General features: G+C 39.6%; 1 protein-coding gene across 1 annotated transcript; it reads right to left on the bottom strand.

The window, feature by feature from the left end:
• Window positions 1-1,052: 1,052 nt before the first annotated feature.
• Window positions 1,053-16,434, bottom strand: LOC306779931 (uncharacterized protein). The gene is made up of 19 exons (XM_079272036.1): window positions 9,578-16,434; window positions 8,706-8,929; window positions 7,701-7,872; window positions 7,335-7,576; window positions 7,058-7,241; window positions 6,684-6,882; window positions 6,408-6,586; window positions 6,256-6,325; window positions 5,378-5,517; window positions 5,257-5,288; window positions 5,001-5,169; window positions 4,380-4,484; window positions 4,223-4,263; window positions 3,876-3,998; window positions 3,148-3,249; window positions 2,915-3,043; window positions 2,463-2,502; window positions 1,997-2,120; window positions 1,053-1,835 (listed from the first exon to the last, which is right to left on the bottom strand). Exons 1-19 carry the CDS (start codon window positions 16,230-16,232, stop codon window positions 1,661-1,663), a joined length of 9,105 nt encoding a protein of 3,034 aa, XP_079128162.1. The 5' UTR covers window positions 16,233-16,434; the 3' UTR covers window positions 1,053-1,660.
• Between the last annotated feature and the right edge of the window lie 2,483 nt (window positions 16,435-18,917).

Here is an 18,917-nt window from a genome sequence, read left to right as displayed (position 1 = left end):
GATAAAATAAGATAATCCTTTATTAGTCCCGCAGCGGCGAAATTTACAGGATTACAGCAGCATAGTGCAAACAAGGGACATAGTAAAAACAAGTATTATAAATAAGTAAATAATATTAAACAGTAAAGAATATTAACTCAGTAAAAAAGTAAAAATCCGCAACAGTTAAAATATAACTAAAAATATGATATATACAGACAGCAGCATTTTGTATTGCACAGTGTATTTATATTGCACAGATTTTTAGTGTTGTGTGGTCTACTGGGAGCACAGCTGGTTGTGCAGCCTGACAGCCGCAGTACCTCTCCAGTCTCCACACACCGGGGGTGAATTAACCGGTGGTTGAAGGAGCTGCACCGAGCTGCCACATTGCTTAGCCATCATCCTCCTTTTTCCCACCACTTCCACCATATCCAGTGGACAGCCCAGCACACTGCTGGCCTTCTTGATACGTTTGTTTAGTCACTTCCTGTCAGCTGTCGAGATGCTGCTGCCCCAGCAGACCACTCCATAAAAAATGGCTGATGCCACCACAGAGTCCAAGAAGGTCCTCAGGAGTGCTCCCTGCACTCCTCAGCAGATAGAGTCTGCTCTGAGCCTTTTTGTAAAGTGCATGTGTATGGTCAGTCTAGTCCAGTGTATTGACAGCAACCTTGTTAATTCAACCAAGACAACACAATGTGTTAGCAACAACTATGCTCCCCAAGTTTTGATTGTGCACCCAGTGCTAAGCCTACTAGAGAATACAGTACACGAGTAAATACAATGTTTTGATTCCTGTATGTTGGGGAAAAGTTATGCTTTTTTATTTTAGAAGTATTACTTGGAAAAAATATATTTCTTGAGTTGATTCATTATTGAAATGAATGTGACTCAAAGTATGTGTTTGATGGTGACTGACTACATATACAATTACTATTTAATACATATACAACTATAAATGATGGTACACTGCCATAGGCAAAATTAATATATTCTTCTCGCTACCAACAGTGCATCATGCAAACACTTCAAGACAAATCCATATAAAAAACAAAAACAAGAACACAGAATGGCGAGTAAACATTAGATTTTAATGACAATAAAGACATTCATATTTGCAGAAGTTTGACACATAAGATGCAGGGCAAAGATAGCCTGTGTCATCAACATAGATGGAGCTGCTTAAAATAATGACCAACAATATAAAATTCAAATCCATGTTTCAAAGCTTTCACATTTTACCACGAATATAATCCCTTTCCCCAAAAGAAAATATTGCTAAGAGAAACACCCTCTAAGATTAAAAACACCACATTGTTAAGTTTCCATAAAAGGAAAATCCTCTTCAAAAGCTAAAAGAGACACCAGGACACAAATATGTGCTGACATGACAGGACACTATGTGGACCTGCCTCCCTGCCAATAAATGAGAAGATGATGAGTGTAAAGGGACAACTTCCAGGGGTTTACAAAAGTTCGACCACAACAACTCTGCTGTTTAAAAGGTGAAACGTATCTACCCTCATGCTGAATACACAGAGGTGTGGGTCTTCACATATTGAGTCTCGACTCGTTAATAGTTTTTGGAGAGGATTTGTTAAAGTTTATGTAAGTATATTAGTTAATTTTCTCCTTCAACTAAGCTTAGTTTTCAATGTTGTCTTGCTTAATTTTTACATCAGTCTGAGTTGTCCTGACATTTAGCGACTTGGCAACCACACATGTCAACTGAAATGTAGGAGTGCTTTATCTTGCTGCCATCGATACAGGTCATCTCCACCTCCTTCTTACTGGTGGTCGTTTCTTGACAGCATGAGCATGAATGCATCAAAAGCTCTTTTTCCGCAGAGTACCTGTAAATAGAGGCAGTTTCAGACGGGATCAGTGTCAGTCACTTGCTGTTCAATGTCAACAAAACATATATCTTGAAACTACACATGAACACTGAGCAGGTGATTTCAGCATGATTGAGTAAGTAGTGTACGTCTCTCAGATATTTTGTTATAAATCTCACATTGATGAGGACGCTCCACAAGATCCTGCACAGGCTGTGATTTCCACTGGCACAACTGACTTGCAGTCCTTTGTCTGCAGATAGATGGTGTTCCTGATCATTTGACAGTTGGTTTTTGGAGTACCTGTGAATGGCACATGAACATTTTCTTCATCTTGCTGCAAAACATTGTGTCATTTCAGTGGCAAAATAAAGTAAAACCTCTAATATGTGGAGTTTTAGGCTCTGTTTTTATGCAAAAACTGCATCATGGGTAATCTAGTAATCATTTGAGTTTACTTTTAATTCAAATGAAAAAGAATCCAGCTTCTGAATTATAAACATTTTTAGAAAATATCAACATATTAATCAATAGTGAAAATAGTCTTCGGATAATTTTTTTTACCACAGTTGACGCACGTTATGAGTAACAGAGGATGACAGTGATATTGTGTAATTTGAATTAATTTTATTGACTCATACTTACAAGTTATGCAACAACCGATGGCATCAATTTGTTCAGTTCCCTGTAATATAAACATTATGTATTGTAAAATATGCAGATAAACAACACAGACTGATATAGAGTCTCTTATGAGTAATGTGTACAGTATTGCTGGTGCAATATATAATGCAATTTCTTCTTCACTCTGTATTTGTGTATTTCAGCACATTTTGTGTATTGATGTCTCTCATATTTCTCATTGCCCATTTATCTAATTTCATCCCATTTACCAAAAGTCTACGATCAGAAATGGAAATCCTTTTTGTGCATGGTACTTGATGCATCAACAGAAATAGCTAAACTAACCCCATATTCTACAGTTTGGATGTAAAGTGCACTGTAGGATGAGTCAGCACCAGTTCAGAGTTATTTACAAAGATTATAGCTGACAGAAATAAGAACTTCTGCTTGTTTCAGGACTGGATTATACTCACAGGAATGCAGTTTTCTGGATGAAATGCAGGACATGTTGTTAGACTTTTAGAGGTTATGAAGTCATCCTTCACCTTTTGGCAATCATACTTGACACACTTATCATTTGGCGGTGACCAAGACTGAGAAGGCTGTCAGAGGTGTAGAAGAGGTCAATTAGTGAACATAAACATTGACTGGTCCCAAAATTTAAGGTGACAGATTTCTGAAGATGTTCCCATTACACTGTACTTACTTTAATGATTATCGGAGAAGTGAAGCTTGGGACCTCCACAACACAGCTGTTTTTTTTACACAATCCACAACATTGTCCAGGTTGGTTTTCATGCACATAGCCCTATTAGGGAAAAAAGCACAAATCAAAATAGTGTGCAACTTCCACTCAATTAAATGTATACATAATAACTAATAAGTAGTATTTACTATACTGTCTCGTTCATCCAAATTACATAAAGAACTTGTATCTCACTTACCCCAAAAGTTATATCAAGCCATTCTGATGTTAAAGGTTTAAGATATCCATCTCTGAGATTCTTGCTGCCACCCAAATTGGGGTGAATGTAGTTTGGTTTGTGGTGCTCAAAACACTACATTTTTTTGTCATTACATTCCCCTTTTGTTTAAATTTGGAAGGCGGCAGAAATCTCAGAGACAGATGTCTCAAACCTGTGCAAATACGACCGAAACATTTGCATGACTAGAGACTAGACATAACACGGATAAGTAAAAAAAAATCTTGTCGTTTTGTTTCGTTTTTTTCTTTTTCTTAAACTCGAACAAAACACATCTTCAAACCTGTCGTCATGTGCACATAAAGAGCAAAGTCTATGCATCTGCAAATGGTAAACAGATCATCAACACAAAAGCATGTGCTCTCATGGTAAACATTTTTGTAGACTATATACCTTTACTTCCTATTTAATTAAAAACTGCAATGCTGCTGATAGTTACATACAAACGTACCTCTGGACAAAATAGGTCACAGTACATCACAGCACACTCAAGGTTGTTCAACATGCTTGTGGGATCCTGATGGGTAGTACAGTGGCATGATTCACATGGGCCTTTGGAGAAATCCATACCTGGCTGTAAACAATGAAACGCAGAGTCTTAGCTGTATTTCATATAAAGGCCAGCAAATTAAATGTCACTATTGTCTAACAACATCTATGTTTAACTTAAATACTATTGTTAAGATAATACTTAATTTATCGTAGAGTTAATTTAAAGATTGCAGTGTTTTAGTAACACTTTAACAAACAAGTATTATTTGTGCACATTTAAGATATATACAGAATATTATTCCTTACCTTGTACTCAGTATCATTGAAGACACAGACGCCTTTGGGTACTAGATTAAAATAATGACAAATATGATTACATTAAAGGCTTATGCATAGTTTAGTTTGAAGTCTTTCACACACTAACACGAAGCAAATGGAACTGAAACTTATATGGAAAGCTTACCACAGCTGTGAGACGGGCAGCAACTGTCACTTGACGTTTGGACCTCCAACTCAAATCCTAGTTTGCACTTCTGTTCATGCAACAAACAGAGGTCCCTATGACATTCTGTTGGTTAAAAGGAAAGACTTTTCAAAGGCTGGTAAGTATGACAAACAAATTAACTATTAAAATGTACACCTGTAAAATAGACGATTACTTCCTGTTACCTACTAATAAGGCACTTTGAGTATCCTGTATGATACTGATACAGTATATTCAGTTCATATGAAATTCAATCAACTCTCTGAAACAGTTACAACATAACATTGAACATTTTAACCTACATTGAGGTATTTCGGATTTATAGCAGAATAGTTGTATTAGACGGCATTCGGTTTAGCAAAGACAACCCAATAAACTGGCATCTGAGTGTATTTTCTCTGGCTTTGGAAAGCTATTATGCAGAAGAGGAAATAAGATAGTTGCAACTGTTTTCACAAACTAATAATAAGGAGTAGTACTCCTTATTATGAGAAAACTGATATTTATGTATACAATGAGTGAAGTTCCCACGAAATCATCTAAAGATCCTTCCATTGAAAATAGTCGGCAGATGAAGGTGTGTTACTTTGAATCACTCACCACAGGTCTGTCTATCGCAGCAGTCCACTTTGCTCTTCACCAACACCTCACCTTCCTCGGTACAGGTTATTGGCTCTTCAGGGGGACATGTGAGAGGCTTACACTGAACACTCTGAGTGTCCTCATCACAAGTACACTGCATACAGTCGGTCTGCCAAGTCTCACCAATCTGTTTTAAGACGGAACAGAGTTCGTAACGTGTCAGCAACAAATACTCTGTGAATAATGATTATCAGTCACGTATGGTAGCATTTACCTGTTTAGGCTGGCCGTCAGGTCCTGTGCAACCTTTAACAATACAAAACAATTAGTTTTCCGAAACATTAATTAATTCTCAAAGAATCCGATTTTTCTTCACAACAATAAAATGATCTTACAGGAGGAGACACAGAGGTCAGAACTTGTGCTGAACAGGGTCATCCCCTCTGGGCAGAAACATCCCTCTATGATGCCATCACAAGCTTCGTTTTTTTGGCCATTTCTTTCCTGGCATTGTTGTGCTTGCCTCTCATTGGCTCTAAATGTGAAGACAATTGATGGTGAAAAAAACCACATAATTATTTCAGAAAAATAAAAGTATAAATTAATAAATAATGCATCAGTGATGAGTATAATGCAGTATTGTTTTGTTTTTTTGCCATGCTAGTGGTATGGCTCTATAGATAGCAGTGTTGGTCTGTTGGTCCACCACTTTGGTCCACACTGAAATATTTCAACAACTCTTTTAAACAGTTGTACAGACATTCATGGTCCCCAGAGGATGAATCCTAATGCCTTTGTTTATCCCGACTTTCCCTCTACAGCAACCACGAGGTTGACATTTGTGGATTTAAGTGAAAACTATCAAAACTATTGGGTGGATTGCAGTGTCATTTGGTACAGACATCCAAGAACCCCTCAGGATTAGTTTGTAATGACTTTGGTAATCCATTCACTTTTCATCGACCCCTATCATCAAGTCAACATTTTTATTTGTTTTGATTTATCACCAAATACCTGCAAAACGAATTACATCCCTAGCTGGCTGACACGCAAAACTAAGATGGTGATAATGGCAAAAATCACTGCTTAACATCAGCATGTTTGCATTGTCATTGTGTGCATGTTATGCATGCTGATGTTTGCATTTGGTTCAGCCTAATTACAGCCTCTCAGAGTCGCTAGCATGGCTATAGAAAATAAGTCTTGTTAAATTACAAGCTGCTGACATTATTTGACTCATGATATTGATAATAAAACTGAGCGATTACTGTACCTTGCATTGCAAGTTGGAACAACAGTTGGCCCGCAAGACTTGTATACCATATTGTGTGGACATTCAAGTTCTACGACAAGAGAAAAATCGATTTAAACATCAAAATTATGAAAAGATTGAGTTAGCTTTCTACTGAACTGAACCTCTCCTACCACACTGTCCGTTTGTAGCATTCCTCCAGGGTGTACAGACAGATACTTCAGCACACATCATGGCATACGTCTCCATACTGGAACAACCAATGGTGGAACTTTCCATGTGGCAAACATCCAATTTACAGCTCTCGTAAAATGGTGTTGGTGGGATTACTTTGTGGCATTCCTCAAACACTCTTAATGTACAAATCAGAAGGAAGACAGCTGTTAATCAGAGTGATACTCAAGAATTAATTGACATATTGTGTTCATATCTATTCTGTAAATTCTTACTTGCTGATCAGAATTTCACAGATATCAGGGTGGCAGGGTTTTTCTGTAGCTGTTGGTTTTGGTGTTGATGGAGGAGATGGGTTCTCACAATATGGTTTATTCTTATCCAGTATACGCCACTGTGCCATTTGAGAGCATGCGGGATTAATCTGGCCATTTGGTAATCTGCAGTCATTTGTCCTGTTATTGTCACAGTAACCTTGTGAAAGTAAATAGTAAAATGACAGATATTACAGCCCATGTGTTACCACATGTGGTACATCCATTGGCACTTACATATTAAATCTAGGACTGTTTACATATTTTCCTCTATGAACGTAACATGCAGCCTCATTTTCTGTGTTATTCTAACAACAAATTGATTGTCATCTTACCACACTGTCCCTCTGTGTTGTGGTGGAAAATGGAAAACGACAGGTCAATGCTGAAAAAAAGCGATTTGAACATCACAACGGCTTCGATTTCCGGAATTCTCAAAAGCATCTCAATTGCTGTAGTTGTTATGATGAAGTCATCATTGGAGTAGGTTGGGATTACCAGCTTGCCGTTGATGAATACCTAAACAATTTTCATCATCATTAGCACTGCATATAATTTAAATATATTTGAAAAATGTAATTTAAATAAGTTTAACTTTGTGTGGTAATGTACCTTATTTACAATTGGGTGTCTCTCCTGTTTAAGAATAACTTCATAGTTTTTGTAATACACGATCAAGGATTTAGCACAGGTCACAGTTCCTTCGGGATTACAGTTTTCGTTGTCGATAAGAATTTTAAAATTGTGTCGAGGAACGATCTCTTTGACAAGGACGTATGTGCAGTTTTTCTGGAAGTTGTAGTGCTGGCCATCAAATGTCAGATAATGACGATCTCCCCAGCCACTGCAAACACCTGCAAATATTAGATTGAAATAACATTGAGTTTTACAAAAAAAGAAAAATAATTATACTGTACGTTTTATTGTGGTATTTAAAGATGTTGCTTGAATATGAAATGTTAAAAGGTTTTCACTTACATAAGCAGTCATAGTGGAAACAGCAGCCTCCTTCATCATAAACCCTGACTGGTGGATGCCCATTTACACATACAGGCATGGTCACTGGTTCACATGGCACATATTCTGTTGTTACTCTTCCATTGTCACATGTTTCTGTGGTGCAGTTGTTTGAACTCCAGGACTCACCATCCTGTAAATGGCAAAGTAATACTTTTAGTAATCTACTACCAGTGAAATAAATACTATCCTATGATTTTACATTGATCAGTGCTAATGAGACACAGTATATGCGTAGATGTTATTATCAATCCCATTAATAGGTTGACATTCTTTAATAATTGTTATGTTGGATTTATTTGTAGATGTAACCTGTAGTGATATATGAGCGACACAGTAAAGTTATATTACTTATATGTAAATCATTTTATTTATGGTGCTATTTGTTTTGTTTATGTGTCAATATCTCATTATGTTAGTTTCTCTAGTTTCGTATGTTGTGAGTTGGTCTTATGGTGTGTATGAAAGTGTTTTTATGTTGTTTGTTAATGTGGTTTGTGATAAGACCCTAAAGAGATTACCCTCTGTTTTAATTGAGCTAATGGGGACACTAATGAATTAAATTATATTAAAAATCCATTGACCTTTGTTCCAATATTCTGCAACTACTGGGGGAAAATATCTATTGATATAAGATACTTCTACTCGACTGGAGATTTTTTCCAGGGAAGACCTAAGGTGTGAAAATCAACAAAGAAGCACCCATCAATAATATGGATGTATTTGAGGCTTTTCAAATGAATCAGTAATTGCATGTGGAATTTATCGACTACGGTTGCACTTTCATGTTTATGGTTTCATTGAGAGCTTAAAATACCAATGAGAGTGTGCAGAATATGCATTAAAATGCCTTTCTTTTATACCAAAGGAATCAAAGACCTCGTTTCAGGCGCTCTCTCAGAATAGACACTCCGTAAACAATGCCAGTTAAGATGATTTGTTCCTTGTTTAACTAAATTCAAATACCTCTCGAGATGGCTCCAGATATGAACAGTCTTTGCGAGGCTTCACTGTGGATGAAGCAGTTGTAGAGCCAATTTGTTTTGTAGTGCCATAGTTTGTTGTGGTGGTAGGAGTTGGTGGAGTCGTATGGTGACATGGTCTAACAAGCTTCTCGACATTGCATGTCAAATTGCAATATGCAGTGAAACACCAGCCTTCTCCATCAGTCTTATTGTACATGAAGTTACCTATATGAGAATAAAACCAAGGCAGTTAAATCCAAAATGACTAATGTGTGAGAAAAACAAGTTACAGTGCCAGGGTTACAGCTGTCTTTATAATGCAACATTTCTGAATACGAGTCTATTCACATTAAAGTTTTCTAAATGGACACTACAATATAAAGTACATGTCTGGATCCATGATCAGAACTAACTTAATTGTACATTATCATCAATAGTTCTAATTGCCCCATTTTGGCAATAGACATCAGTAGGAATGTAGTCGTGACTGAATTTTCCAGTTTCAGTGATAACTTATCCCTTCACTGTGCAGGTGCCATTCCCAACTATAAGCATGGAAAAAGGTGAAAAACATCTTCCATGAAGAGAATAAAGTGCATTGGTTTTTTTTTGGAACGCATGGACTGCGCTTATGTACATCAATTTTACCAAATCGCGTTTTGTACAAGATCCAAAAGGGATGAAGGGTAAATCAGACTGTGGATTATGATTATAGATCTCAATGCAAATAAGATTTGAGAATGAATACCTTGGAGTTTAGGCTGCAATTTGAATTAGATGTGCCAAGTTGCATTCTAAGGACAGGTGTAACCATGACCAAAATATTAATAATGATAAAATGAACAACAAGTGAGGCAATAACCAATTGCTTACCAGGAGAAAACAATTGCTCCATGTACTTGCAGGAACATAACGTTGTTCCGCCTGTTGTTGAAGACTGAAGAATTAAAGTGGTGGGTTTTTCTGTAATGGGAGTTGTTGTGGTGGGTTTTTCTGTGATTGTAGTTGTTGTGGTGGGTTTTTCTGTGATTTTTGTTGAGGTTGTAGTAGACCTTCCTTCGGTTGTTGTAGTTGTTGTTGAGGGTGCAGTTGTGGTTGAAGGTTTACAGTGGTTGACGCAACATTTCACTCGTATTTCATAGTTATGACATGCAGGAGGTATACCTTGATCTTTGTCAAGACAGATTAGTCCAACAGTTGGGTTGCATGTTACAATTTGACCGAGGTCCTTCAAAGACATTTCCTTGTATTGTTTTGCTCGACATTCTATTTCCAGAGGTTTACTGCAAACACTCAGATCCGGATGAGTAATGTTTTCAATGAGTTCATAATCTCCACCATCTTTATCACCAGGGTAATCATTGTCTATCCAATCTGACCACTCACAAACATTGCAGTCAGCGGCTGTTGTGGTAGGTTTTTCTGTGGTTGTGGCAGCAGTAGTGCTGGGCGTTCCTAAGGGTATTGTGGTGGATTCTTCTGTGGCTTTTGTAGTTGTAATCGTGACCATGGGTCCTGTTGATGGTGCTGTTGTAAACACTGTATTTGTTACAACTTTAGGGGTTGTTGCGGCAGGCTTTTTAGTTGTTGTAACAGCAGTAGTAATGGGATTTTCTGTGGTTTTTACTGGGGTGCTGGGTTCTTCAGTTGTTGTGGCAGCTGTAGTTTGTTTCTTTGCTGGGGTGGGTTTTTCTGTGATTGTAGTTGTTGTGGTGGGTTTTTCTGTGATTTTTGTTGAGGTTGTAGTAGACCTTCCTTCGGTTGTTGTAGTTGTTGTTGAGGGTGCAGTTGTGGTTGAAGGTTTACAGTGGTTGACGCAACATTTCACTCGTATTTCATAGTTATGACATGCAGGAGGTATACCTTGATCTTTGTCAAGACAGATTAGTCCAACAGTTGGGTTGCATGTTACAATTTGACCGAGGTCCTTCAAAGACATTTCCTTGTATTGTTTTGCTCGACATTCTATTTCCAGAGGTTTACTGCAAACACTCAGATCCGGATGAGTAATGTTTTCAATGAGTTCATAATCTCCACCATCTTTATCACCAGGGTAATCATTGTCTATCCAATCTGACCACTCACAAACATTGCAGTCAGCGGCTGTTGTGGTAGGTTTTTCTGTGGTTGTGGCAGCAGTAGTGCTGGGCGTTCCTAAGGGTATTGTGGTGGATTCTTCTGTGGCTTTTGTAGTTGTAATCGTGACCATGGGTCCTGTTGATGGTGCTGTTGTAAACACTGTATTTGTTACAACTTTAGGGGTTGTTGTGGCAGGCTTTTTAGTTGTTGTAACAGCAGTAGTAATGGGATTTTCTGTGGTTTTTACTGGGGTGCTGGGTTCTTCAGTTGTTGTGGCAGCTGTAGTTTGTTTCTTTGCTGGGGTGGGTTTTTCTGTGATTGTAGTTGTTGTGGTGGGTTTTTCTGTGATTTTTGTTGAGGTTGTAGTAGACCTTCCTTCGGTTGTTATAGTTGTTGTTGAGGGTGCAGTTGTGGTTGAAGGTTTACAGTGGTTGACGCAACATTTCACTCGTATTTCATAGTTATGACATGCAGGAGGTATACCTTGATCTTTGTCAAGACAGATTAGTCCAACAGTTGGGTTGCATGTTACAATTTGACCGAGGTCCTTCAAAGACATTTCCTTGTATTGTTTTGCTCGACATTCTATTTCCAGAGGTTTACTGCAAACACTCAGATCCGGATGAGTAATGTTTTCAATGAGTTCATAATCTCCACCATCTTTATCACCAGGGTAATCATTGTCTATCCAATCTGACCACTCACAAACATTGCAGTCAGCGGCTGTTGTGGTAGGTTTTTCTGTTGTTGTGGCAGCAGTAGTGCTGGGCGTTCCTAAGGGTATTGTGGTGGATTCTTCTGTGGCTTTTGTAGTTGTAATCGTGACCATGGGTCCTGTTGATGGTGCTGTTGTAAACACTGTATTTGTTACAACTTTAGGGGTTGTTGCGGCAGGCTTTTTAGTTGTTGTAACAGCAGTAGTAATGGGATTTTCTGTGGTTTTTACTGGGGTGCTGGGTTCTTCAGTTGTTGTGGCAGCTGTAGTTTGTTTCTTTGCTGGGGTGGGTTTTTCTGTGATTGTAGTTGTTGTGGTGGGTTTTTCTGTGATTTTTGTTGAGGTTGTAGTAGACCTTCCTTCGGTTGTTGTAGTTGTTGTTGAGGGTGCAGTTGTGGTTGAAGGTTTACAGTGGTTGACGCAACATTTCACTCGTATTTCATAGTTATGACATGCAGGAGGTATACCTTGATCTTTGTCAAGACAGATTAGTCCAACAGTTGGGTTGCATGTTACAATTTGACCGAGGTCCTTCAAAGACATTTCCTTGTATTGTTTTGCTCGACATTCTATTTCCAGAGGTTTACTGCAAACACTCAGATCCGGATGAGTAATATTTTCAATGAGTTCATAATCTCCACCATCTTTATCACCAGGGTAATCATTGTCTATCCAATCTGACCACTCACAAACATTGCAGTCAGCGGCTGTTGTGGTAGGTTTTTCTGTTGTTGTGGCAGCAGTAGTGCTGGGCGTTCCTAAGGGTATTGTGGTGGATTCTTCTGTGGCTTTTGTAGTTGTAATCGTGACCATGGGTCCTGTTGATGGTGCTGTTGTAAACACTGTATTTGTTACAACTTTAGGGGTTGTTGTGGCAGGCTTTTTAGTTGTTGTAACAGCAGTAGTAATGGGATTTTCTGTGGTTTTTACTGGGGTGCTGGGTTCTTCAGTTGTTGTGGCAGCTGTAGTTTGTTTCTTTGCTGGGGTGGGTTTTTCTGTGATTGTAGTTGTTGTGGTGGGTTTTTCTGTGATTTTTGTTGAGGTTGTAGTAGACCTTCCTTCGGTTGTTATAGTTGTTGTTGAGGGTGCAGTTGTGGTTGAAGGTTTACAGTGGTTGACGCAACATTTCACTCGTATTTCATAGTTATGACATGCAGGAGGTATACCTTGATCTTTGTCAAGACAGATTAGTCCAACAGTTGGGTTGCATGTTACAATTTGACCGAGGTCCTTCAAAGACATTTCCTTGTATTGTTTTGCTCGACATTCTATTTCCAGAGGTTTACTGCAAACACTCAGATCCGGATGAGTAATGTTTTCAATGAGTTCATAATCTCCACCATCTTTATCACCAGGGTAATCATTGTCTATCCAATCTGACCACTCACAAACATTGCAGTCAGCGGCTGTTGTGGTAGGTTTTTCTGTGGTTGTGGCAGCAGTAGTGCTGGGCGTTCCTAAGGGTATTGTGGTGGATTCTTCTGTGGCTTTTGTAGTTGTAATCGTGACCATGGGTCCTGTTGATGGTGCTGTTGTAAACACTGTATTTGTTACAACTTTAGGGGTTGTTGCGGCAGGCTTTTTAGTTGTAACAGCAGTAGTAATGGGATTTTCTGTGGTTTTTACTGGGGTGCTGGGTTCTTCAGTTGTTGTGGCAGCTGTAGTTTGTTTCTTTGCTGGGGTGGGTTTTTCTGTGATTGTAGTTGTTGTGGTGGGTTTTTCTGTGATTTTTGTTGAGGTTGTAGTAGACCTTCCTTCGGTTGTTGTAGTTGTTGTTGAGGGTGCAGTTGTGGTTGAAGGTTTACAGTGGTTGACGCAACATTTCACTCGTATTTCATAGTTATGACATGCAGGAGGTATACCTTGATCTTTGTCAAGACAGATTAGTCCAACAGTTGGGTTGCATGTTACAATTTGACCGAGGTCCTTCAAAGACATTTCCTTGTATTGTTTTGCTCGACATTCTATTTCCAGAGGTTTACTGCAAACACTCAGATCCGGATGAGTAATGTTTTCAATGAGTTCATAATCTCCACCATCTTTATCACCAGGGTAATCATTGTCTATCCAATCTGACCACTCACAAACATTGCAGTCAGCGGCTGTTGTGGTAGGTTTTTCTGTGGTTGTGGCAGCAGTAGTGCTGGGCGTTCCTAAGGGTATTGTGGTGGATTCTTCTGTGGCTTTTGTAGTTGTAATCGTGACCATGGGTCCTGTTGATGGTGCTGTTGTAAACACTGTATTTGTTACAACTTTAGGGGTTGTTGCGGCAGGCTTTTTAGTTGTTGTAACAGCAGTAGTAATGGGATTTTCTGTGGTTTTTACTGGGGTGCTGGGTTCTTCAGTTGTTGTGGCAGCTGTAGTTTGTTTCTTTGCTGGGGTGGGTTTTTCTGTGATTGTAGTTGTTGTGGTGGGTTTTTCTGTGATTTTTGTTGAGGTTGTAGTAGACCTTCCTTCGGTTGTTGTAGTTGTTGTTGAGGGTGCAGTTGTGGTTGAAGGTTTACAGTGGTTGACGCAACATTTCACTCGTATTTCATAGTTATGACATGCAGGAGGTATACCTTGATCTTTGTCAAGACAGATTAGTCCAACAGTTGGGTTGCATGTTACAATTTGACCGAGGTCCTTCAAAGACATTTCCTTGTATTGTTTTGCTCGACATTCTATTTCCAGAGGTTTACTGCAAACACTCAGATCCGGATGAGTAATATTTTCAATGAGTTCATAATCTCCACCATCTTTATCACCAGGGTAATCATTGTCTATCCAATCTGACCACTCACAAACATTGCAGTCAGCGGCTGTTGTGGTAGGTTTTTCTGTTGTTGTGGCAGCAGTAGTGCTGGGCGTTCCTAAGGGTATTGTGGTGGATTCTTCTGTGGCTTTTGTAGTTGTAATCGTGACCATGGGTCCTGTTGATGGTGCTGTTGTAAACACTGTATTTGTTACAACTTTAGGGGTTGTTGCGGCAGGCTTTTTAGTTGTTGTAACAGCAGTAGTAATGGGATTTTCTGTGGTTTTTACTGGGGTGCTGGGTTCTTCAGTTGTTGTGGCAGCTGTAGTTTGTTTCTTTGCTGGGGTGGGTTTTTCTGTGATTGTAGTTGTTGTGGTGGGTTTTTCTGTGATTTTTGTTGAGGTTGTAGTAGACCTTCCTTCGGTTGTTGTAGTTGTTGTTGAGGGTGCAGTTGTGGTTGAAGGTTTACAGTGGTTGACGCAACATTTCACTCGTATTTCATAGTTATGACATGCAGGAGGTATACCTTGATCTTTGTCAAGACAGATTAGTCCAACAGTTGGGTTGCATGTTACAATTTGACCGAGGTCCTTCAAAGACATTTCCTTGTATTGTTTTGCTCGACATTCTATTTCCAGAGGTTTACTGCAAACACTCAGATCCGGATGAGTAATGTTTTCAATGAGTTCATAATCTCCACCATCTTTATCACCAGGGTAATCATTGTCTATCCAATCTGACCACTCACAAACATTGCAGTCAGCGGCTGTTGTGGTAGGTTTTTCTGTGGTTGTGGCAGCAGTAGTGCTGGGCGTTCCTAAGGGTATTGTGGTGGATTCTTCTGTGGCTTTTGTAGTTGTAATCGTGACCATGGGTCCTGTTGATGGTGCTGTTGTAAACACTGTATTTGTTACAACTTTAGGGGTTGTTGCGGCAGGCTTTTTAGTTGTTGTAACAGCAGTAGTAATGGGATTTTCTGTGGTTTTTACTGGGGTGCTGGGTTCTTCAGTTGTTGTGGCAGCTGTAGTTTGTTTCTTTGCTGGGGTGGGTTTTTCTGTGATTGTAGTTGTTGTGGTGGGTTTTTCTGTGATTTTTGTTGAGGTTGTAGTAGACCTTCCTTCGGTTGTTGTAGTTGTTGTTGAGGGTGCAGTTGTGGTTGAAGGTTTACAGTGGTTGACGCAACATTTCACTCGTATTTCATAGTTATGACATGCAGGAGGTATACCTTGATCTTTGTCAAGACAGATTAGTCCAACAGTTGGGTTGCATGTTACAATTTGACCGAGGTCCTTCAAAGACATTTCCTTGTATTGTTTTGCTCGACATTCTATTTCCAGAGGTTTACTGCAAACACTCAGATCCGGATGAGTAATATTTTCAATGAGTTCATAATCTCCACCATCTTTATCACCAGGGTAATCATTGTCTATCCAATCTGACCACTCACAAACATTGCAGTCAGCGGCTGTTGTGGTAGGTTTTTCTGTTGTTGTGGCAGCAGTAGTGCTGGGCGTTCCTAAGGGTATTGTGGTGGATTCTTCTGTGGCTTTTGTAGTTGTAATCGTGACCATGGGTCCTGTTGATGGTGCTGTTGTAAACACTGTATTTGTTACAACTTTAGGGGTTGTTGTGGCAGGCTTTTTAGTTGTTGTAACAGCAGTAGTAATGGGATTTTCTGTGGTTTTTACTGGGGTGCTGGGTTCTTCAGTTGTTGTGGCAGCTGTAGTTTGTTTCTTTGCTGGGGTGGGTTTTTCTGTGATTGTAGTTGTTGTGGTGGGTTTTTCTGTGATTTTTGTTGAGGTTGTAGTAGACCTTCCTTCGGTTGTTATAGTTGTTGTTGAGGGTGCAGTTGTGGTTGAAGGTTTACAGTGGTTGACGCAACATTTCACTCGTATTTCATAGTTATGACATGCAGGAGGTATACCTTGATCTTTGTCAAGACAGATTAGTCCAACAGTTGGGTTGCATGTTACAATTTGACCGAGGTCCTTCAAAGACATTTCCTTGTATTGTTTTGCTCGACATTCTATTTCCAGAGGTTTACTGCAAACACTCAGATCCGGATGAGTAATGTTTTCAATGAGTTCATAATCTCCACCATCTTTATCACCAGGGTAATCATTGTCTATCCAATCTGACCACTCACAAACATTGCAGTCAGCGGCTGTTGTGGTAGGTTTTTCTGTGGTTGTGGCAGCAGTAGTGCTGGGCGTTCCTACGGGTATTGTGGTGGATTCTTCTGTGGCTTTTGTAGTTGTAATCGTGACCATGGGTCCTGTTGATGGTGCTGTTGTAAACACTGTATTTGTTACAACTTTAGGGGTTGTTGTGGCAGGCTTTTTAGTTGTTGTAACAGCAGTAGTAATGGGATTTTCTGTGGTTTTTACTGGGGTGCTGGGTTCTTCAGTTGTTGTGGCAGCTGTAGTTTGTTTCTTTGCTGGGGTGGGTTTTTCTGTGATTGTAGTTGTTGTGGTGGGTTTTTCTGTGATTTTTGTTGAGGTTGTAGTAGACCTTCCTTCGGTTGTTGTAGTTGTTGTTGAGGGTGCAGTTGTGGTTGAAGGTTTACAGTGGTTGACGCAACATTTCACTCGTATTTCATAGTTATGACATGCAGGAGGTATACCTTGATCTTTGTCAAGACAGATTAGTCCAACAGTTGGGTTGCATGTTACAATTTGACCGAGGTCCTTCAAAGACATTTCCTTGTATTGTTTTGCTCGACATTCTATTTCCAGAGGTTTACTGCAAACACTCAGATCCGGATGAGTAATGTTTTCAATGAGTTCATAATCTCCACCATCTTTATCACCAGGGTAATCATTGTCTATCCAATCTGACCACTCACAAACATTGCAGTCAGCGGCTGTTGTGGTAGGTTTTTCTGTGGTTGTGGCAGCAGTAGTGCTGGGCGTTCCTAAGGGTATTGTGGTGGATTCTTCTGTGGCTTTTGTAGTTGTAATCGTGACCATGGGTCCTGTTGATGGTGCTGTTGTAAACACTGTATTTGTTACAACTTTAGGGGTTGTTGCGGCAGGCTTTTTAGTTGTTGTAACAGCAGTAGTAATGGGATTTTCTGTGGTTTTTACTGGGGTGCTGGGTTCTTCAGTTGTTGTGGCAGCTGTAGTTTGTTTCTTTGCTGGGGTGGGTTTTTCTGTGATTGTAGTTGTTGTGGTGGGTTTTTCTGTGATTTTTGTTGAGGTTGTAGTAGACCTTCCTTCGGTTGTTGTAGTTGTTGTTGAGGGTGCAGTTGTGGTTGAAGGTTTACAGTGGTTGACGCAACATTTCACTCGTATTTCATAGTTATGACATGCAGGAGGTATACCTTGATCTTTGTCAAGACAGATTAGTCCAACAGTTGGGTTGCATGTTACAATTTGACCGAGGTCCTTCAAAGACATTTCCTTGTATTGTTTTGCTCGACATTCTATTTCCAGAGGTTTACTGCAAACACTCAGATCCGGATGAGTAATATTTTCAATGAGTTCATAATCTCCACCATCTTTATCACCAGGGTAATCATTGTCTATCCAATCTGACCACTCACAAACATTGCAGTCAGCGGCTGTTGTGGTAGGTTTTTCTGTTGTTGTGGCAGCAGTAGTGCTGGGCGTTCCTAAGGGTATTGTGGTGGATTCTTCTGTGGCTTTTGTAGTTGTAATCGTGACCATGGGTCCTGTTGATGGTGCTGTTGTAAACACTGTATTTGTTACAACTTTAGGGGTTGTTGCGGCAGGCTTTTTAGTTGTTGTAACAGCAGTAGTAATGGGATTTTCTGTGGTTTTTACTGGGGTGCTGGGTTCTTCAGTTGTTGTGGCAGCTGTAGTTTGTTTCTTTGCTGGGGTGGGTTTTTCTGTGATTGTAGTTGTTGTGGTGGGTTTTTCTGTGATTTTTGTTGAGGTTGTAGTAGACCTTCCTTCGGTTGTTATAGTTGTTGTTGAGGGTGCAGTTGTGGTTGAAGGTTTACAGTGGTTGACGCAACATTTCACTCGTATTTCATAGTTATGACATGCAGGAGGTATACCTTGATCTTTGTCAAGACAGATTAGTCCAACAGTTGGGTTGCATGTTACAATTTGACCGAGGTCCTTCAAAGACATTTCCTTGTATTGTTTTGCTCGACATTCTATTTCCAGAGGTTTACTGCAAACACTCAGATCCGGATGAGTAATGTTTTCAATGAGTTCATAATCTCCACCATCTTTATCACCAGGGTAATCATTGTCTATCCAATCTGACCACTCACAAACATTGCAGTCAGCGGCTGTTGTGGTAGGTTTTTCTGTGGTTGTGGCAGCAGTAGTGCTGGGCGTTCCTAAGGGTATTGTGGTGGATTCTTCTGTGGCTTTTGTAGGTGTAATCGTGACCAAGGGTCCTCCTGTTGATGGTGCTGTTGTAAACACTGTATTTGTTACAACTTTAGGGGTTGTTGTGGCAGGCTTTTTAGTTGTTGTAACAGCAGTAGTAATGGGATTTTCTGTGGTTTTTACTGGGGTGCTGGGTTCTTCAGTTGTTGTGGCAGCTGTAGTTTGTTTCTTTGCTGGGGTGGGTTTTTCTGTGATTGTAGTTGTTGTGGTGGGTTTTTCTGTGATTTTTGTTGAGGTTGTAGTAGACCTTCCTTCGGTTGTTATAGTTGTTGTTGAGGGTGCAGTTGTGGTTGAAGGTTTACAGTGGTTGACGCAACATTT

The sequence above is a fragment of the Melanostigma gelatinosum genome (genome assembly GCF_949748355.1).
Source record: "Melanostigma gelatinosum genome assembly, chromosome: 1".
In the NCBI taxonomy this organism is placed as follows: Eukaryota; Metazoa; Chordata; class Actinopteri; order Perciformes; family Zoarcidae; genus Melanostigma; species Melanostigma gelatinosum.
Note: the sequence above shows the minus strand (reverse complement) of the source record. Positions and strands in the feature narration are given on the sequence as shown.

What these genes read in the sequence shown, in the direction of transcription:
- LOC306779931 (XM_079272036.1), bottom strand. Translation starts at nt 16,232, where the DNA reads ATGTCTTTGAAGGACCTCGGTCAAATTGTAACATGCAACCCAACTGTT. An exon ending in GGAGCAATTGTTTTCTCCTG is followed by an intron (nt 8,930 to 9,577) that starts GTAAGCAATTGG and finishes ATTCTCATATAG; the next exon opens with GTAACTTCATGTACAATAAG. An exon ending in CTGACGGCCAGCCTAAACAG is followed by an intron (nt 5,170 to 5,256) that starts GTAAATGCTACC and finishes GTCTTAAAACAG; the next exon opens with ATTGGTGAGACTTGGCAGAC.